Source organism: Cetorhinus maximus, chromosome 26, assembly GCF_964194155.1.
Source record: "Cetorhinus maximus chromosome 26, sCetMax3.hap1.1, whole genome shotgun sequence".
Taxonomy (NCBI): Eukaryota; Metazoa; Chordata; class Chondrichthyes; order Lamniformes; family Cetorhinidae; genus Cetorhinus; species Cetorhinus maximus.
The window spans coordinates 36,833,553-36,853,705 of record NC_135904.1 but is presented as its reverse complement, the minus strand read 5'-3'; the positions used below and the strand labels follow the sequence as shown (position 1 = coordinate 36,853,705).

The following is a 20,153-nucleotide window of genomic DNA, read 5'->3' as shown; positions in this document are numbered from 1 at the left end:
GGTTACTCTGTGACGGGACACTCTCTCCCGGCTGTGTCTGGTTACTCTGTGACGGGACACTCTCTCCCGGCTGTGTCTGGTTACTCTGTGACGGGACACTCTCTCCCGGCTGTGTCCCTGGTTACTCTGTGACGGGACACTCTCTCCCGGCTGTGTCTCTGGTTACTCTGTGACGGGACACTCTCCCGGCTGTGTCTCTGGTTACTCTGTGACGGGACACTCTCTCCCGGCTGTGTCTCTGGTTACTCTGTGACGGGACACTCTCTCCCGGCTGTGTCTCTGGTTACTCTGTGATGGGACACTCTCTCCCGGCTGTGTCTCTGGTTACTCTGTGATGGGACACTCTCTCCCGGCTGTGTCTCTGGTTACTCTGTGACGGGACACTCTCTCCCGGCTGTGTCTCTGGTTACTCTGTGACGGGACACTCTCTCCCGGCTGTGTCTCTGGTTACTCTGTGATGGGACACTCTCTCCCGGCTGTGTCTGGTTACTCTGTGATGGGACACTCTCTCCCGCTGTGTCTCTGGTTACTCTGTGACGGGACACTCTCTCCCGGCTGTGTCCCTGGTTACTCTGTGACGGGACACTCTCTCCCGGCTGTGTCCCTGGTTACTCTGTGACGGGACACTCTCTCCCGGCTGTGTGTCTGGTTACTCTGTGATGGGACACTCTCTCCCGGCTGTGTGTCTGGTTACTCTGTGATGGGACACTCTCTCCCGGCTGTGTATCTGGTTACTCTGTGATGGGACACTCTCTCCCGGCTGTGTGTCTGGTTACTCTGTGACGGGACACTCTCTCCCGGCTGTGTGTCTGGTTACTCTGTGATGGGACACTCTCTCCCGGCTGTGTCGCTGGTTACTCTGTGATGGGACACTCTCTCTAGGCTGTGTCTCTGGTTACTCTGTGATGGGACACTCTCTCCCGGCTGTGTGTCTGGTTACTCTGTGACGGGACACTCTCTCCCGGCTGTGTGTCTGGTTACTCTGTGACGGGACGCTCTCTCCCGGCTGTGTATCTGGTTACTCTGTGATGGGACACTCTCTCCCGGCTGTGTGTCTGGTTACTCTGTGACGGGACACTCTCTCCCGGCTGTGTATCTGGTTACTCTGTGACGGGACACTCTCTCCCGGCTGTGTCTCTGGTTACTCTGTGATGGGACACTCTCTCTAGGCTGTGTCTCTGGTTACTCTGTGACGGGACACTCTCTCCCGGCTGTGTATCTGGTTACTCTGTGATGGGACACTCTCTCCCGGCTGTGTCTCTGGTTACTCTGTGTTGGGACACTCTCTCCCGGCTGTGTCTGGTTACTCTGTGACAGGACACTCTCTCCCGGCTGTGTCTCTGGTTACTCTGTGACGGGACACTCTCTCCCGGCTGTGTCTCTGGTTACTCTGTGACGGGACACTCTCTCCCGGCTGTGTGTCTGGTTACTCTGTGACGGGACACTCTCTCCCGGCTGTGTCTCTGGTTACTCTGTGACGGGACACTCTCTCCCGGCTGTGTGTCTGGTTACTCTGTGATGGGACACTCTCTCCCGGCTGTGTCTCTGGTTACTCTGTGACGGGACACTCTCTCCCGGCTGTGTCTCTGGTTACTCTGTGACGGGACACTCTCTCCCGGCTGTGTCTCTGGTTACTCTGTGACGGGACACTCTCCCCCGGCTGTGTCTGGTTACTCTGTGACGGGACACTCTCTCCCGGCTGTGTGTCTGGTTACTCTGTGACGGGACACTCTCTCCCGGCTGTGTCTGGTTACTCTGTGACGGGACACTCTCTCCCGGCTGTGTCCCCAATGGCTGAGGTTGGTTAAAATTAACCTGATGATTCGGTTGCGAGAATACAATCAATGGGCTTTGCGTTGTGAGGCTGTTTCTTCCAGCACTTTTATTCAGTGTGCTCCGAGTCACTGGGACATTGACACTGATGCATCGGGGGCAGGGGGAGATTTTATAGCTGCAGTTTGGGTGTGAACCTGGTGATGGGGATTGTTTACCTTGTACAAAAACCAGTTGAATGCAACATTGGGCAGTTTTCATTAGCCGATCACAGCTCAGTTTGACACGCTGTGATTCTTGCTTCTCACCTGAGTCACAGCCCACTTGTATAATACTTACAGTCAGGAATGCCGACACTGGAGAGAGTTGCTTATGGTTTGATGAGGAATAAAGGACATATGGCTGAATATTGATCAAACTACCATGGAGTTAAAATCTAGTAGCTCACTGCACGGCTACAATGTTCCCTGGGTGTTATTTTACTTAAACCCTTGAAAAGAAATAAGTTATAGTTTGCCTAAAAATAGTGCAGAAAATTACCTTGTGTTGTGAGCTGAGGAGCTGGGTGTAAAGTTCATCCATTAGACTCGTTGGGTTTGTAATGTTAACATTTTGTAAATGAGCCTGAGGAATATTACTGCATTGATAAGAGTCTCTTGTTCTTCTGACAGACACTGTTACCCTCCCAGTATTGGTACTATATAACTGAGTTGAGTTTTTATTGGGCACTATTATTCAGTATTGCATCGGATGTAAAAAGAAAGGTAAGATTTTAAATTATTACAATTGGTTTGGTGTGATGTCAAGACAATAAGTTGAATTTTGGTGTTTCAAAAATAAACTATTTGGACTAGGGATCAATTGGAAGTTTCAAAACTAAGATAGATTTATATTAAAAGATATTAAAGATTAAAGAAGCAAGTGTGTTGATGTAGTTTAAAATGTAGACCAGCTATGATCTAAATCAATGGCAGTACAGGCTAAAGGGGCTGAATGGCCTCCTCTTGCTCCTATAATTCTATGAAGAAACATTGGGTACCATGGTGATATACAAGCTAGTGATGTCATTGGTCTGTCCTGATACCACTGTATCATCGTTTAAAAGCTGCCTTGAGATGCTTCATAATTTGAGGTTAAATCAGATGACAAATGTTCATTCTGGGGCAAAGTGCCGCAGTGTGATTGACTCTGACTCTGACTGGCATTGCACAATGAGGGAATTTGTGAGCTTCCATTCTCGATACCGGCTGGAACTGGCTCAATGATATTACAGCCCAATCCCCAGGCCGCTGGAGGAGGTGTTTCAGCCTCTGACCTGTCACAGCAGAGCAGGCTCTTATGGCTGATCCTGGAGCCTGGCTCCTCTTAGCATTTCAAAAGTAGCAACATTTCTTTAAACATTCACCAAAATCCCTTTTGCCCCTTTTTAGATAGCATGTCTTTAAACATCATCCCCTTAAACAGCATCACTTAAGCAACAACCCTTTAAACAGTGTCCCTTTATTTCTTTAAACAGAGTCTTTTTTAAATGGTATCAATTGAAAATATTGTGCCTTCAAACAGCACTGTTTTAAATGGCTTACATTCTCGCCTAGCTCAGATACTTAATTCTCAGTCTCTTCTGAGTCTAAGTCATTAATATAATTTACAAATAGCTGAGATCTAAGCGTTGACCCATGCGGCCACTCTGCTAGCCACAGCTTGCCAATGTTGAAATGTCCGGTTTTCCATACTCACTGTTTCCTTTCTATTAACCAATCCTCTATCCATATATTACCCCCAACTCCACAACTTATCTTGCTTATGAACCTTTTGTGTGGCCCATGTCGAATGCCTTTTGGAAATCTAAATATACGACAGCTGTTGGCTTCCCTTTATCTAATCTTTAGCCCACTAGTTACACCCTCAAAAAACGCTAAATTTGTCAAACACGATTTCCCTATCGTATTGACCCTGTCTGATCATGCTGTGCTTTTCTAAGTACATTGTTAAGGGGAGGTGGTGGTATAGTGGAATTGGCGCTGGATCCATTGTGATTTTCTGGGGACGTGGGTTTGAATCCGATCATGACAGATGGTGAAACTTGAATTGAATAAAAATCAGGAATTAAAAGTCTGATGAGGACCACAAAACCATTGCTGATTGGTGTAAAAACCCACCTGGTTCACTAATGTCCTCTAGGGAAGGAAATCTGCTGTCCTTTGCTGGTCTGGTCTACATGTGACTCCAGACCCACAGCAATGTGGTTGACTCTTAAATGCCCCCTGAAGAGGAGCAGTTAGGGAGTGGCAATAAATGCTGGCCTAGCCAGTGACGCCCACATCCCATGAATAAAGGAAAGAATCCCAATTCTCTCGCTCCCTCATTTCTTCAATAGCTGCGCTACATTTATTAACTACCAATCTGCTGGGACCTGGGACTGTTCTAGAATCTAAAGAATTTTTGAACATCATAACCAGTGCACCCGCTATCTCTGCACTACCTCTTCTAGAATCTGAGCACGTAGGCCACCGGCTCCTGGGGATTTGTCAGCTTTTAGTCCCTCAAATTTCTCTGATATTTTTTCTATGCTGTTATTAATTACTTTAAGTTCTACATTCTTATTGGCCCCTTGGTTACTCTATGTCTGGTATGTAATTTGTGTCTTTTTGCCATGAAGACAGAAACTATTTGTTCCATTCCAGAAGGTGGCTGTTTTCTTTTGGTTACTTGGTTTCCCCGTGGTTGACGATTCCTCTCAGGTGTTGTGAGCCATGTACACTTACAGAAGGGACCTGGCTCTATGGAAATTGTGGGGGTGCGGGGATGGGGGTGGGTTTGAACGGCCCACCCCCACAATGGAGCCAGCAAGGGGGAGAATGCTGCTTGCAGGCTCACTACCTGCACCATTATCCAACTGCCATAAACGGGAACGGGGCCGAGAATCCCGGAATTGGGTCCCGCCCACCCCGCCCACCCTCCCCCATTGGCCTGACTTGGCGAATATCCAGACCTGAGCCTCTATTCTCTGCCCTATGTGGTTTAGAACTATCCAGAGTTACCAACGAATACTCAGTGCACTGCGATACTGTGATATTTAATGGGGCAAGACTGATTGTGTGATATTTCTGTCACATTCATACCAACTAACCATTACTTTTAACTAATTGATTAGGATTTTAAAGAACAAGTAATTCATCACTTAGCTACCATCATCCTACTGAGCTTCTCCTGGTGTGCAAACTATATCCGAGTGGGAACCCTGGTGATGGTTGTACACGACTCGTCTGACATCCTACTGGAAGTAGGTGAATTTTCAGAGATGTGAATATCAGTTCTGTACCTTTCATGTCCACCTTAGATACAGGAGGTGTTTGGAGCCATTTTAAACCTAGGCTGCCTTTGTTTCTTCCACTTATCACTGAATACAATGGAGAAGAATATCAGACAGTGGAAAATGGGTCACCAACTGTCTCTCAGCCATTTTGCCCTCCTGCCCGGAACTGATTTCAGCCCCTTCGGCCCCCATATTGACAGGCGGGGAGGGGCTGGGTGGAGGGTTAGTTTTGTGGTTGGGTTTATCTGAAAGAATGGGTTTTCATTGAGTTCTGTTTAACATCAGAATTTGATTTGTGTTTTTGTCTCTGTTTCCCAGCCACAACTAGACTGGGAGGCAACAGGGCACAACCAGGGAGCGGAAAGGAGGGAAAGGGATTGGGGATGTTGGATAGGTCCGGAAGAGGAGGGGGTCATGGATGGGGCTGGCTGGAGAAATCAGGATTTGAGGGATGGACATCGATGGTATGGCCTGGAGAGATAGTAGGAGGAAGGGGAAAGGTTGCAACGTGACATGGGGGGTGAAGGGGAAGCAGGTGGAGATGGTGGGCCGTGAGGACATTGGCTCGCTGCTAGTGGGGTGGGGAGGGAAGGGTCAGATTGCTGCGAGGTTAACAAGTTCACTTGGTAGACAGGAAGGACACAGCCCTAATTCTCTTGGCCCACAGGCAGTGCTGGAAAGGCCCTCCCCATTTCCATGTAGCAGTCTTCACCTCCCTTCAGCTGCTCAGGCTCCCATGGCCCTGAAACTCCACCTGGCTAACATTAAAGCTGGATCAGAGAAACAACCTCAGCAACACAGCCCCATTCAAATACTGAAATGAGCCATCCACCTCCTGCGAGGTCATCCTTCCTCCCCATCTCACACCTCTTCAAAAACGAAAGTGGCGTCAGGCTCCCGGTGGGTTTGAAATTATTTTAAATGTAAGTTCCCACCCACCCAAAGCCCGGTGTCCAGTCTGAGGTCAGTGACCAACTCAGCTACAGCACTGGCATCTACCCGGCTATGTGGAGAATTGCCCAGGTATGTCCTGTACACAAAAAGCATGACAGATCCAACCCAGCCAATTACCACCCCATTAGTCTACTCCCGATCATCAGTAAAGTGATGGAAGGGGTAATGAACAGTGCTATCAAGTGGCACTTGCTTAATAATAACCTGCTCACTGATGCACAGTTTGGGTTCCGCCAGAGCCACTCAGCTCCTGATCTCATTACAGCCTTGGTTCAAACATGGACAACAGAGCTGAACTCCCGAGGTGAGGTGAGAGTGACTGCCCTTGACATCAAGGCAGCATTTGACCAAGTGTAGCAACAAGGAGCCCTACTGGAGTCAATGAGAATCAGGGGGAAAACTCTCCACTGGTTAGAGTCATACCCAGCACAAAGGAAGATGGTTGTGGTTGTACAAGGTCAATCATCTCAGCTCCCGAACATTGCTACAGGAGTTCCTCGGGGTAGTGTCTGAGGCCCAACCATCTTCAGCTGCTTCATCAATGACCTTCCTTCTATCATAAGGTCAGAAGTGGGGATGTTCGCTGATGATTGCACAATGTTCAGCACCATTCACGACTCCTCAGATACTGAAGCAGTCCATGTCCAAATGAAGCAAGACCTGGACAATACCCAGCCTGGGGCTGACAAGTAGCAAGTGACATTCATGTGACACAAGTGCCAGGCAATGACCATCTCCAACAAGAGAGAATCTAACCATCTTCCTTTGACATTCAATGACATTACCATCACTGAACCCCCACTATCAACATCCTGGCTCACCATTGACCAGAAACTGAACTGGACTAGCCATATAAATACTGTGGCTACAAGAACAGGCCAGAGGCTGGGATTTCTGCAACGAGTAACTCACCTCCTGGCTCCCCAAGGCCTGTTCAACAACTACAAGACAAAAGTCAGGAGAGTGATGGAATACCCATTAGATTCTAGGGCATTGCTGACTTTATCTTGAAGGTGCCTGGATGAGCACAGCTTCAACAACAGTCAAGAAGCTCGACGCCATCCTGGATAAAGAAGTCCATTTGATTGGCATCCTATCCACCAACTTAAACATGTACCCCCTCCACCACCGACGCACAGTAGCAGCAGTGTGCACCATCTATAAAATGCACTACAGCAACTCACCAAGGATCCTTCAACAGCAACTTCCAAACCCACAAGCACTACCATCTAGAAGAACAAGGGTCGCAAAGGCATGGGAACACCACCGCCTGTAAGTTCCCCTCCAAGACACTCACCATCCTGGCTGGGCACTATTTCACTGTCGCTGGGTCAAAATCCTGCCTTCCTGACAGCACTGTGGGTGTACCTACACAACATGGACTTTAACGGCTCAAGAAAGTGGCTCACGACCCACCTTCTCAAGGGTATTTGGGGATGGACAATAAATGCTGGCCCAGCCAGTGAAACCCACATCTCTCATTAATGAATGAAAAAAAAATGAAAGTAAAATTCTGCGGATGCTGGAAATCTGAAAGAAAACAGAAAATGCTGGAAAAACCCAGCAGGTCTGACAGCATCTGTGGAGAGAGAAACAGAGTTAACGTTTGGAGTCCAATATAACTCCTCTTAAGAACTCACTTTGGAATTCATAATGGCTGGAGTTACTGTGTGGGTTTGATGCACACCAGGAATGTACTCGCTACAGGGTCACTGCCCACCCCGTGTCCTCACTCGCTACAGGGTCACTGTCCACCCCGTGTCCTCACTCGCTACAGGGTCACTGCCCACCCCGTGTCCTCACTCGCTACAGGGTCACTGCCCACCCCGTGCCCTCACTCGCTGAGGGGTCACTGTCCACCCCGTGTCCTCACTCGCTACAGGGTCACTGTCCACCCCGTGTCCTCACTCGCTACAGGGTCACTGCCCACCCCGTGCCCTCACTCGCTACAGGGTCACTGTCCACCCCGTGTCCTCACTCGCTACAGGGTCACTGTCCACCCCGTGTCCTCACTCGCTACAGGGTCACTGCCCACCCCGTGCCCTCACTCACTGAGGGGTCACTGTCCACCCCGTGTCCTCACTCGCTACAGGGTCACTGTCCACCCCGTGTCCTCACTCGCTACAGGGTCACTGCCCACCCCGTGTCCTCACTCGCTGAGGGGTCACTGTCCACCCCGTGTCCTCACTCGCTACAGGGTCACTGTCCACCCCGTGTCCTCACTCGCTACAGGGTCACTGCCCACCCCGTGTCCTCACTCGCTACAGGGTCACTGTCCACCCCGTGTCCTCACTCGCTACAGGGTCACTGCCCACCCCGTGTCCTCACTCGCTACAGGGTCACTGCCCACCCCGTGCCCTCACTCGCTACAGGGTCACTGTCCACCCCGTGCCCTCACTCGCTACAGGGTCACTGCCCACCTCGTGTCCTCACTCGCTGAGGGGTCACTGTCCACCCCGTGTCCTCACTCGCTGAGGGGTCACTGTCCACCCCGTGCCCTCACTCGCTACAGGGTCACTGCCCACCTCGTGTCCTCACTCACTACAGGGTCACTGCCCACCTCGTGTCCTCACTCGCTACAGGGTCACTGCCCACCCCGTGTCCTCACTCGCTACAGGGTCACTGTCCACCCCGTGTCCTCACTCGCTACAGGGTCACTGTCCACCCCGTGTCCTCACTCGCTACAGGGTCACTGCCCACCCCGTGTCCTCACTCGCTACAGGGTCACTGTCCACCCCGTGTCCTCACTCGCTGAGGGGTCACTGTCCACCCCGTGTCCTCACTCGCTACAGGGTCACTGTCCACCCCGTGTCCTCACTCGCTACAGGGTCACTGTCCACCCCGTGTCCTCACTCGCTACAGGGTCACTGTCCACCCCGTGACCTGACTCGCTACAGGGTCACTGTCCACCCCGTGTCCTCACTCGCTACAGGGTCACTGTCCACCCCGTGTCCTCACTCGCTGAGGGGTCACTGTCCACCCCGTGTCCTCACTCGCTACAGGGTCACTGTCCACCCCGTGTCCTCACTCGCTGAGGGGTCACTGTCCACCCCGTGTCCTCACTCGCTACAGGGTCACTGTCCACCCCGTGTCCTCACTCGCTGAGAGGTCACTGTCCACCTCGTGTCCTCACTCGCTACAGGGTCACTGTCCACCCCGTGTCCTCACTCGCTGAGGGGTCACTGTCCACCCCGTGTCCTCACTCGCTACAGGGTCACTGTCCACCCCGTGACCTCACTCGCTACAGGGTCACTGTCCACCCCGTTCCCGCACTCGCTGAGGGGTCACTGTCCACCCCGTGTCCTCACTCGCTACAGGGTCACTGTCCACCCCGTGTCCTCACTCGCTACAGGGTCACTGTCCACCCCGTGACCTCACTCGCTACAGGGTCACTGTCCACCCCGTGTCCTCACTCGCTGAGGGGTCACTGTCCACCCCGTGTCCTCACTCGCTGAGGGGTCACTGTCCACCCCGTGTCCTCACTCGCTGAGGGGTCACTGTCCACCCCGTGTCCTCACTCGCTACAGGGTCACTGCCCACCCCGTGTCCTCACTCGCTACAGGGTCACTGTCCACCTCGTGTCCTCACTCGCTGAGGGGTCACTGTCCACCCCGTGACCTCACTCGCTACAGGGTCACTGTCCACCCCGTGTCCTCACTCGCTACAGGGTCACTGTCCACCCCGTGTCCTCACTCGCTACAGGGTCACTGTCCACCCCGTGACCTCACTCGCTACAGGGTCACTGTCCACCCCGTGTCCTCACTCGCTACAGGGTCACTGTCCACCCCGTGTCCTCACTCGCTACAGGGTCACTGTCCACCCCGTGTCCTCACTCGCTACAGGGTCACTGTCCACCCCGTGTCCTCACTCGCTGAGAGGTCACTGTCCACCCCGTGTCCTCACTCGCTGAGGGGTCACTGTCCACCCCGTGTCCTCACTCGCTACAGGGTCACTGTCCACCCCGTGTCCTCACTCGCTGAGGGGTCACTGTCCACCCCGTGTCCTCACTCGCTACAGGGTCACTGTCCACCCCGTGTCCTCACTCGCTACAGGGTCACTGTCCACCCCGTGACCTCACTCGCTACAGGGTCACTGCCCACCCCGTGCCCTCACTCGCTACAGGGTCACTGTCCACCCCGTGCCCTCACTCGCTACAGGGTCACTGTCCACCTCGTGTCCTCACTCGCTACAGGGTCACTGCCCACCCCGTGTCCTCACTCGCTACAGGGTCACTGTCCACCCCGTGTCCTCACTCGCTACAGGGTCACTGTCCACCCCGTGCCCTCACTCGCTGAGGGGTCACTGTCCACCCCGTGCCCTCACTCGCTACAGGGTCACTGTCCACCCCGTGTCCTCACTCGCTACAGGGTCACTGTCCACCCCGTGCCCTCACTCGCTGAGGGGTCACTGTCCACCCCGTGTCCTCACTCGCTGAGGGGTCACTGTCCACCTCGTGTCCTCACTCGCTACACGGTCACTGCCCACCCCGTGTCCTCACTCGCTGAGGGGTCACTGTCCACCCTGTGTCCTCACTCGCTACAGGGTCACTGCCCACCCCGTGTCCTCACTCGCTGAGGGGTCACTGTCCACCCCGTGCCCTCACTCGCTACAGGGTCACTGTCCACCCCGTGTCCTCACTCGCTACAGGGTCACTGTCCACCCCGTGTCCTCACTCGCTACAGGGTCACTGTCCACCCCGTGTCCTCACTCGCTACAGGGTCACTGTCCACCCCGTGTCCTCACTCGCTACAGGGTCACTGTCCACCCCGTGTCCTCACTCGCTACAGGGTCACTGTCCACCCCGTGTCCTCACTCGCTGAGGGGTCACTGTCCACCCCGTGACCTCACTCGCTACAGGGTCACTGTCCACCCCGTGACCTCACTCGCTACAGGGTCACTGTCCACCCCGTGACCTCACTCGCTACAGGGTCACTGTCCACCCCGTGCCCGCACTCGCTGAGGGGTCACTGTCCACCCCGTGTCCTCACTCGCTACAGGGTCACTGTCCACCCTGTGTCCTCACTCGCTACAGGGTCACTGTCCACCTCGTGTCCTCACTCGCTACAGGGTCACTGTCCACCCCGTGCCCTCACTCGCTGAGGGGTCACTGTCCACCCCGTGACCTCACTCGCTACAGGGTCACTGTCCACCCCGTGTCCTCACTCGCTGAGGGCTCACCGTCCACCCCGTGTCCTCACTCGCTGAGGGGTCACCGTCCACCCCGTGTCCTCACTCGCTACAGGGTCACTGTCCACCCCGTGCCCTCACTCGCTACAGGGTCACTGTCCACCCCGTGCCCTCACTCGCTACAGGGTCACTGTCCACCCCGTGTCCTCACTCGCTGAGGGGTCACCGTCCACCCCGTGTCCTCACTCGCTGAGGGGTCACCGTCCACCCCGTGTCCTCACTCGCTACAGGGTCACTGTCCACCCCGTGTCCTCACTCGCTACAGGGTCACTGTCCACCCCGTGTCCTCACTCGCTGAGGGGTCACCGTCCACCCCGTGTCCTCACTCGCTACAGGGTCACTGTCCACCCCGTGTCCTCACTCGCTGAGGGGTCACCGTCCACCCCGTGTCCTCACTCGCTACAGGGTCACTGTCCACCCCGTGTCCTCACTCGCTGAGGGGTCACTGTCCACCCCGTGTCCTCACTCGCTACAGGGTCACTGTCCACCCCGTGTCCTCACTCGCTACAGGGTCACTGTCCACCCCGTGTCCTCACTCGCTACAGGGTCACTGTCCACCCCGTGCCCTCACTCGCTACAGGGTCACTGCCCACCCCGTGCCCTCACTCGCTGAGGGGTCACCGTCCACCCCGTGTCCTCACTCGCTACAGGGTCACTGTCCACCCCGTGTCCTCACTCGCTGAGGGGTCACTGTCCACCCCGTGTCCTCACTCGCTGACGGGTCACTGTCCACCCCGTGTCCTCACTCGCTGAGGGGTCACTGTCCACCTCGTGTCCTCACTCGCTGAGGGGTCACTGTCCACCCCGTGTCCTCACTCGCTACAGGGTCACTGCCCACCCCGTGCCCTCACTCGCTACAGGGTCACTGTCCACCCCGTGTCCTCACTCTCTACAGGGTCACTGCCCACCCCGTGCCCTCACTCGCTACAGGGTCACTGTCCACCCCGTGTCCTCACTCGCTGAGGGGTCACTGTCCACCTCGTGTCCTCACTCGCTGAGGGGTCACTGTCCACCCCGTGTCCTCACTCGCTACAGGGTCACTGCCCACCCCGTGCCCTCACTCGCTACAGGGTCACTGTCCACCCCGTGTCCTCACTCTCTACAGGGTCACTGCCCACCCCGTGCCCTCACTCGCTACAGGGTCACTGTCCACCCCGTGTCCTCACTCGCTACAGGGTCACTGTCCACCCCGTGTCCTCACTCGCTACAGGGTCACTGCCCACCCCGTGCCCTCACTCGCTGAGGGGTCACTGTCCACCCCGTGTCCTCACTCGCTGAGGGGTCACTGTCCACCCCGTGCCCTCACTCGCTGAGGGGTCACTGTCCACCCCGTGTCCTCACTCGCTGAGGGGTCACTGTCCACCCCGTGCCCTCACTCGCTACAGGGTCACTGTCCACCCCGTGTCCTCACTCGCTGAGGGGTCACTGTCCACCCCGTGTCCTCACTCGCTGAGGGGTCACTGTCCACCCCGTGTCCTCACTCGCTGAGGGGTCACTGTCCACCCCGTGCCCTCACTCGCTGAGAGGTCACTGTCCACCCCGTGCCCTCACTCGCTGAGGGGTCACTGTCCACCCCGTGCCCTCACTCGCTGAGGGGTCACTGTCCACCCCGTGCCCTCACTCGCTACAGGGTCACTGTCCACACCGTGTCCTCACTCGCTACAGGGTCACTGTCCACCCCATGACCTCACTCGCTACAGGGTCACTGTCCACCCCGTGTCCTCACTCGCTGAGGGGTCACTGTCCACCCCGTGTCCTCACTCGCTACAGGGTCACTGTCCACCCCGTGTCCTCACTCGCTGAGGGGTCACTGCCCACCTCGTGTCCTCACTCGCTGAGGGGTCACTGTCCACCCCGTGTCCTCACTCGCTACAGGGTCACTGCCCACCCCGTGTCCTCACTCGCTACAGGGTCACTGTCCACCCCGTGCCCTCACTCGCTACAGGGTCACTGCCCACCCCGTGTCCTCACTCGCTACAGGGTCACTGTCCACCCCGTGTCCTCACTCGCTACAGGGTCACTGTCCACCCCGTGTCCTCACTCGCTACAGGGTCACTGTCCACCCCGTGTCCTCACTCGCTACAGGGTCACTGTCCACCCCGTGTCCTCACTCGCTACAGGGTCACTGCCCACCTCGTGTCCTCACTCGCTACAGGGTCACTGTCCACCCCGTGTCCTCACTCGCTACAGGGTCACTGCCCACCTCGTGTCCTCACTCGCTACAGGGTCACTGCCCACCCCGTGTCCTCACTCGCTACAGGGTCACTGTCCACCCCGTGTCCTCACTCGCTACAGGGTCACTGCCCACCCCGTGTCCTCACTCGCTACAGGGTCACTGTCCACCCCGTGCCCTCACTCGCTACAGGGTCACTGTCCACCCTGTGTCCTCACTCGCTACAGGGTCACTGTCCACCCCGTGCCCTCACTCGCTACAGGGTCACTGTCCACCCCGTGCCCTCACTCGCTACAGGGTCACTGTCCACCCCGTGCCCTCACTCGCTGAGGGGTCACTGTCCACCCCGTGTCCTCACTCGCTGAGGGGTCACTGTCCACCCCGTGCCCTCACTCGCTGAGGGGTCACTGTCCACCCCGTGTCCTCACTCGCTGAGGGGTCACTGTCCACCCCGTGCCCTCACTCGCTACAGGGTCACTGTCCACCCCGTGCCCTCACTCGCTGAGGGGTCACTGTCCACCCCGTGCCCTCACTCGCTGAGGGGTCACTGTCCACCCCGTGCCCTCACTCGCTACAGGGTCACTGTCCACCCCGTGTCCTCACTCGCTGAGGGGTCACTGTCCACCCCGTGTCCTCACTCGCTACAGGGTCACTGTCCACCCCATGACCTCACTCGCTACAGGGTCACTGTCCACCCCGTGTCCTCACTCGCTACAGGGTCACTGTCCACCCCGTGTCCTCACTCGCTACAGGGTCACTGTCCACCCCGTGTCCTCACTCGCTGAGGGGTCACTGTCCACCCCGTGTCCTCACTCGCTACAGGGTCACTGTCCACCCCGTGTCCTCACTCGCTGAGGGGTCACTGTCCACCCCGTGTCCTCACTCGCTACAGGGTCACTGTCCACCCCGTGTCCTCACTCGCTACAGGGTCACTGCCCACCCCGTGTCCTCACTCGCTACAGGGTCACTGTCCACCCCGTGTCCTCACTCGCTACAGGGTCACTGTCCACCCCGTGTCCTCACTCGCTACAGGGTCACTGTCCACCCCGTGTCCTCACTCGCTACAGGGTCACTATCCACCTCGTGTCCTCACTCGCTGAGGGGTCACTGTCCACCCCGTGTCCTCACTCGCTGAGGGGTCACTGTCCACCCCGTGTCCTCACTCGCTACAGGGTCACTGTCCACCCCGTGTCCTCATCGCTACAGGGTCACTGTCCACCCCGTGTCCTCACTCGCTACAGGGTCACTGTCCACCCCGTGTCCTCACTCGCTACAGGGTCACTGTCCACCCCGTGTCCTCACTCGCTGAGGGGTCACTGTCCACCTCGTGTCCTCACTCGCTGAGGGGTCACTGTCCACCCCGTGTCCTCACTCGCTGAGGGGTCACTGTCCACCCCTTGTCCTCACTCGCTACAGGGTCACTGTCCACCCCGTGTCCTCACTCGCTGAGGGGTCACTGTCCACCCCGTGTCCTCACTCGCTGAGGGGTCACTGTCCACCCCGTGTCCTCACTCGCTGAGGGGTCACTGTCCACCCCGTGTCCTCACTCGCTACAGGGTCACTGTCCACCCCGTGTCCTCACTCGCTACAGGGTCACTGTCCACCCCGTGTCCTCACTCGCTACAGGGTCACTGTCCACCCCGTGTCCTCACTCGCTACAGGGTCACTGTCCACCCCGTGCCCTCACTCGCTACAGGGTCACTGTCCACCCCGTGTCCTCACTCGCTACAGGGTCACTGTCCACCCCGTGTCCTCACTCGCTACAGGGTCACTGTCCACCCCGTGTCCTCACTCGCTACAGGGTCACTGTCCACCCCGTGTCCTCACTTGCTACAGGGTCACTGTCCACCCCGTGTCCTCACTCGCTGAGGGGTCACCGTCCACCCCGTGTCCTCACTCGCTACAGGGTCACTGTCCACCCCGTGCCCTCACTCGCTACAGGGTCACTGTCCACCCCGTGTCCTCACTCGCTACAGGGTCACTGTCCACCCCGTGCCCTCACTCGCTACAGTGTCACTGTCCACCCCGTGCCCTCACTCGCTACAGGGTCACTGTCCACCCCGTGACCTCACTCGCTACAGGGTCACTGTCCACCCCGTGTCCTCACTCGCTACAGGGTCACTGTCCACCCCGTGCCCTCACTCGCTACAGGGTCACTGTCCACCCCGTGTCCTCACTCGCTACAGGGTCACTGTCCACCCCGTGTCCTCACTCGCTACAGGGTCACTGCCCACCCCGTGCCCTCACTCGCTACAGGGTCACTGTCCACCCCGTGCCCTCACTCGCTACAGGGTCACTGTCCACCCCGTGCCCTCACTCGCTGAGGGGTCACTGTCCACCCCGTGCCCTCACTCGCTACAGGGTCACTGTCCACCCCGTGCCCTCACTCGCTACAGGGTCACTGTCCACCCCGTGTCCTCACTCGCTGAGGGGTCACTGTCCACCCCGTGCCCTCACTCGCTACAGGGTCACTGTCCACCCCGTGTCCTCACTCGCTGAGGGGTCACTGTCCACCCCGTGTCCTCACTCGCTACAGGGTCACTGTCCACCCCGTGTCCTCACTCGCTACAGGGTCACTGTCCACCCCGTGCCCTCACTCGCTGAGGGGTCACTGTCCACCCCGTGCCCTCACTCGCTACAGGGTCACTGTCCACCCCGTGTCCTCACTCGCTACAGGGTCACTGTCCACCCCGTGCCCTCACTCGCTGCAGGGTCACTGTCCACCCCGTGTCCTCACTCGCTGAGGGGTCACTGTCCACCCCGTGCCCTCACTCGCTACAGGGTCACTGTCCACCCCGTGTCCTCACTCGCTACAGGGTCACTGTCCACCCCGTGCCCTCACTCGCTGAGGGGTCACTGTCCACCCCGTGTCCTCACTCGCTACAGGGTCACTGTCCACCCCGTGTCCTCACTCGCTACAGGGTCACTGCCCACCCCGTGTCCTCACTCGCTGAGGGGTCACTGTCCACCCCGTGTCCTCACTCGCTACAGGGTCACTGTCCACCTCGTGTCCTCACTCGCTGAGGGGTCACTGTCCACCCCGTGTCCTCACTCGCTACAGGGTCACTGTCCACCCCGTGCCCTCACTCGCTACAGGGTCACTGCCCACCCCGTGTCCTCACTCGCTGAGGGGTCACTGTCCACCCCGTGTCCTCACTCGCTACAGGGTCACTGCCCACCCCGTGCCCTCACTCGCTGAGGGGTCACTGTCCACCCCGTGTCCTCTCTCGCTACAGGGTCACTGTCCACCCCGTGTCCTCACTCGCTACAGGGTCACTGCCCACCCCGTGTCCTCACTCGCTACAGGGTCACTGTCCACCCCGTGTCCTCACTCGCTACAGGGTCACTGTCCACCCCGTGTCCTCACTCGCTACAGGGTCACTGTCCACCCCGTGTCCTCACTCGCTACAGGGTCACTGTCCCCCCCGTGCCCTCACTCGCTGAGGGGTCACTGTCCACCCCGTGCCCTCACTCGCTACAGGGTCACTGTCCACCTCGTGTCCTCACTCGCTACAGGGTCACTGTCCACCCCGTGACCTCACTCGCTACAGGGTCACTGTCCACCCCGTGTCCTCACTCGCTACAGGGTCACTGTCCACCCCGTGTCCTCACTCGCTACAGGGTCACTGTCCACCCCGTGCCCTCACTCGCTACAGGGTCACTGTCCACCCCGTGCCCTCACTCGCTGAGGGGTCACTGTCCACCCCGTGCCCTCACTCGCTGAGGGGTCACTGTCCACCCCTTGCCCTCACTCGCTGAGGGGTCACTGTCCACCCCGTGCCCTCACTCGCTGAGGGGTCACTGTCCACCCCGTGTCCACACTCGCTGAGGGGTCACTGTCCACCCCGTGCCCTCACTCGCTGAGGGGTCACTGTCCACCCCGTGTCCTCACTCGCTACAGGGTCACTGTCCACCCCGTGTCCTCACTCGCTACAGGGTCACTGTCCACCCCGTGTCCTCACTCGCTGAGAGGTCACTGTCCACCCCGTGCCCTCACTCGCTGAGGGGTCACTGTCCACCCCGTGTCCTCACTCGCTACAGGGTCACTGTCCACCCCGTGCCCTCACTCGCTGAGGGGTCACTGTCCACCCCGTGCCCTCACTCACTGAGGGGTCACCGTCCACCCCGTGTCCTCACTCGCTACAGGGTCACTGTCCACCCCGTGCCCTCACTCGCTGAGGGGTCACTGTCCACCCCGTGCCCTCACTCGCTGAGGGGTCACTGTCCTCCCCGTGCCCTCACTTGCTGAAGGGTCACTGCCCACTCGGTGTGGGGTCACTGTCCACCCCGTGACCTCACTCGGTGAGGGATCACTGTCCATTAGATCAACAAGCGGAGATACTGAATGGAAGGACAATGTAGCTGTTAACAGGGATCAGTCACATTGTTCACGTTAACAGGGTTGGTCAGTCGGGATATCGAGTGCCGCAGATTCACGGTGAAATGTAGGGAGTAGAATTTTCTGTTTATTTGCACCCAGAGACACTCAAAACAGGAGCGTATAGCAAACCCCCAGGGTAAAAGATCCAGGAATCTCGAATGTCTTACACACATAACTACACTGTCCTCAGACTCTCCACACCTGCCTACCAACCCCTGCACTCATCTTGGTTCATTATAATGGCCACATCCTGAGGCCAAGAACCGATCATGCAAATTTCGTGCAGTTACCACTGCCACAAAATGGGGGTAAAAAGACCCCAGAATTTCGGGTAAGTCAAGTCATTTCTGGTGTTTTATGGGGATTTTAAGTGATTATTTTTAACTTTCCCTCTCACTGAGGCCAGATCTAAATTTTCTGTTTCTTTGAATGCATTTTTATGGCATCGCTATGTACAGGGTTAATGGCCTGATGACTGAAACTTCACTTTTTATACTTAAAGATGGAATGTGTAGAAAGGATGAGTCCTGTAATTTCTTCGGTTAACCAGGATGTACAGTTAGAATAACAAAAACAAGGAAAAAATGAAGTGTGTGGAAGCCAGTGTCAATTGGCTGCGCACATGCCCATGGTTATAAAAATAACGACGAAGGTCAGATTTTTGCCACAGTTGAGAGGTAGGGTGTGTCTTTACAGATTTAAATCAGACTCTCTCAGTGCCATGGTGAACCCGATTGGAAGTTAAGTGCTGTTACCTGGGTTCGAAGGGAGGAAGGAGCAGAAGTCCAATCCCATGCCCGACAAGGAAGCCTCCTGCCTCCCTGTAAAGATCGGAAGCAACATTTCAGCTGGATGATCTCTCATCAGAACAAGTGGAATATGCTGGTTAGAAGTTGTGCCAGCAGATTGGACCTGTTAATACCGTGTACAGTTTAAACAATAGCTTAAAAGATCACTGCTGCCTTCAGATTAGCCAGTGAAGTTGCTCACGTACATTGGAATCGATCCTCATTCTGTGTGATAAATTTCTCTTCATTATTTAATTATCCTGTGTGTCCTTTGGAACATTGTTTTGCCGTAGAGTCATTTGCATCGTAACCTCTGTCATTCTCCCTGACAGTCTGCCAAGATGCTTAACTATGCTGGGTGGAAATCCGTCTGTAACTCACTGTTCATCGTCTTCGCTGCGGTATTTATAATCACCAGGCTTGTCATCTTTCCCTTCTGGTGAGTCTCACTACAAAACCCTTCCTCCTTTGCATCATCAGTAAGGAGTTAGTTTTGAGTTACTGGGTAGCACTGTCTCCTGTTTCTTGTTCTCTAAAGCATTGAGGCAGCTCAACCGAAATTCGCTCGAAATTAAAGTGCAATGAATCAAGTCAGCTTTATGTTATAAGGACAAAGACAAATACAGAATATTATAAGGGCAGGGATGAGGGACTTCAGTTATGTGGAGGGACTGGAGAAGCTGGGGTTGTTCTTAGAGCAGCGAAGGTTAAAGGGAGGATTTACTGGAAGTGTTTAAAACCATGAGTAGTTTTGATAGAGGGCGGAATTTTACGGAATTGTGGGGGAGTGGGGCCAGAAAATGCAGCGAACCATTCAGCACTGCACTGACTTTGACAAGACCGGGTGATCCTGACATTTGGAGGGGCCATAAAGACCCGCCCAGATTAAATGAGGGGAGACTGTTCCCAGTGGCTGAAGAGCCCTTAATCAGAGGGACCCAGATTTATGGTGAATTGGGAGAGGTGACAGAAGGAAATAGTTTTTATTCAGCGAGTTGTTGTGATCAGGAATGTGCCACCTGACAGGGCGGTGAAAGCAGATTCAATAGGAACTTTCAAAAAGGAATTGGATAAATACTGAAAGAGAAAATGTTTACAGGATTGAGAGGGAAGAGCGGTGGGGTGGGACTAATTGGATAGCTCTTCCAAAGAGGTACATGCACATTGGGCTGAGTGGCCTCCTTTTGTGCCATGTCATTCTATAATGTGACGGGGTATTGTACCATATAACACACAGTGTATTATAAGGAGGAGGGCTCCGGAGGTGTTTGGGACACTGTGCTGTGGGAGATTTGAGGCCTCCTTGTGATGCCTTGATGAGCACAGCTCCTCACAGTCACAGAAAAACTAACATTATTGTTCTAATTTACCTGCTGGGTTTATTCTGGCCCAGAATAGCCCTTGCCGCGGTTCTGACCTGGTGGGCCCTCTCCATTCAGGTGTCTGACTGAGACTCAATGACATCGGATTTGATCTGTGGATTTAAAACAGGCCCTGCTTGAGCAACTGAACACATGGAAAAGGCAGAGAGGAAGCAGAATCAAACTGACTGCCTTGACTTAACTTCCACCTCATCTCACC

The 20,153-nt window shown here is 55.8% G+C and overlaps 1 protein-coding gene across 3 annotated transcripts in view; it reads left to right on the top strand.

The window, feature by feature from the left end:
• Positions 1 to 20,153, top strand: part of cers3a (ceramide synthase 3a) — a 144,103-nt gene that overhangs the window by 86,813 nt on the left and 37,137 nt on the right. For 2 of the 3 annotated variants that reach the window (XM_078530488.1, XM_078530486.1), the window contains exons 7-9: positions 2,445 to 2,537; positions 4,928 to 5,056; positions 18,905 to 19,011. In XM_078530488.1, the coding sequence (XP_078386614.1) occupies positions 2,445 to 2,537; positions 4,928 to 5,056; positions 18,905 to 19,011 (329 nt within the window). The remainder of the gene's footprint in view (positions 1 to 2,444; positions 2,538 to 4,927; positions 5,057 to 18,904; positions 19,012 to 20,153) is intronic. The other variant, XM_078530489.1, reaches the window with a different exon arrangement.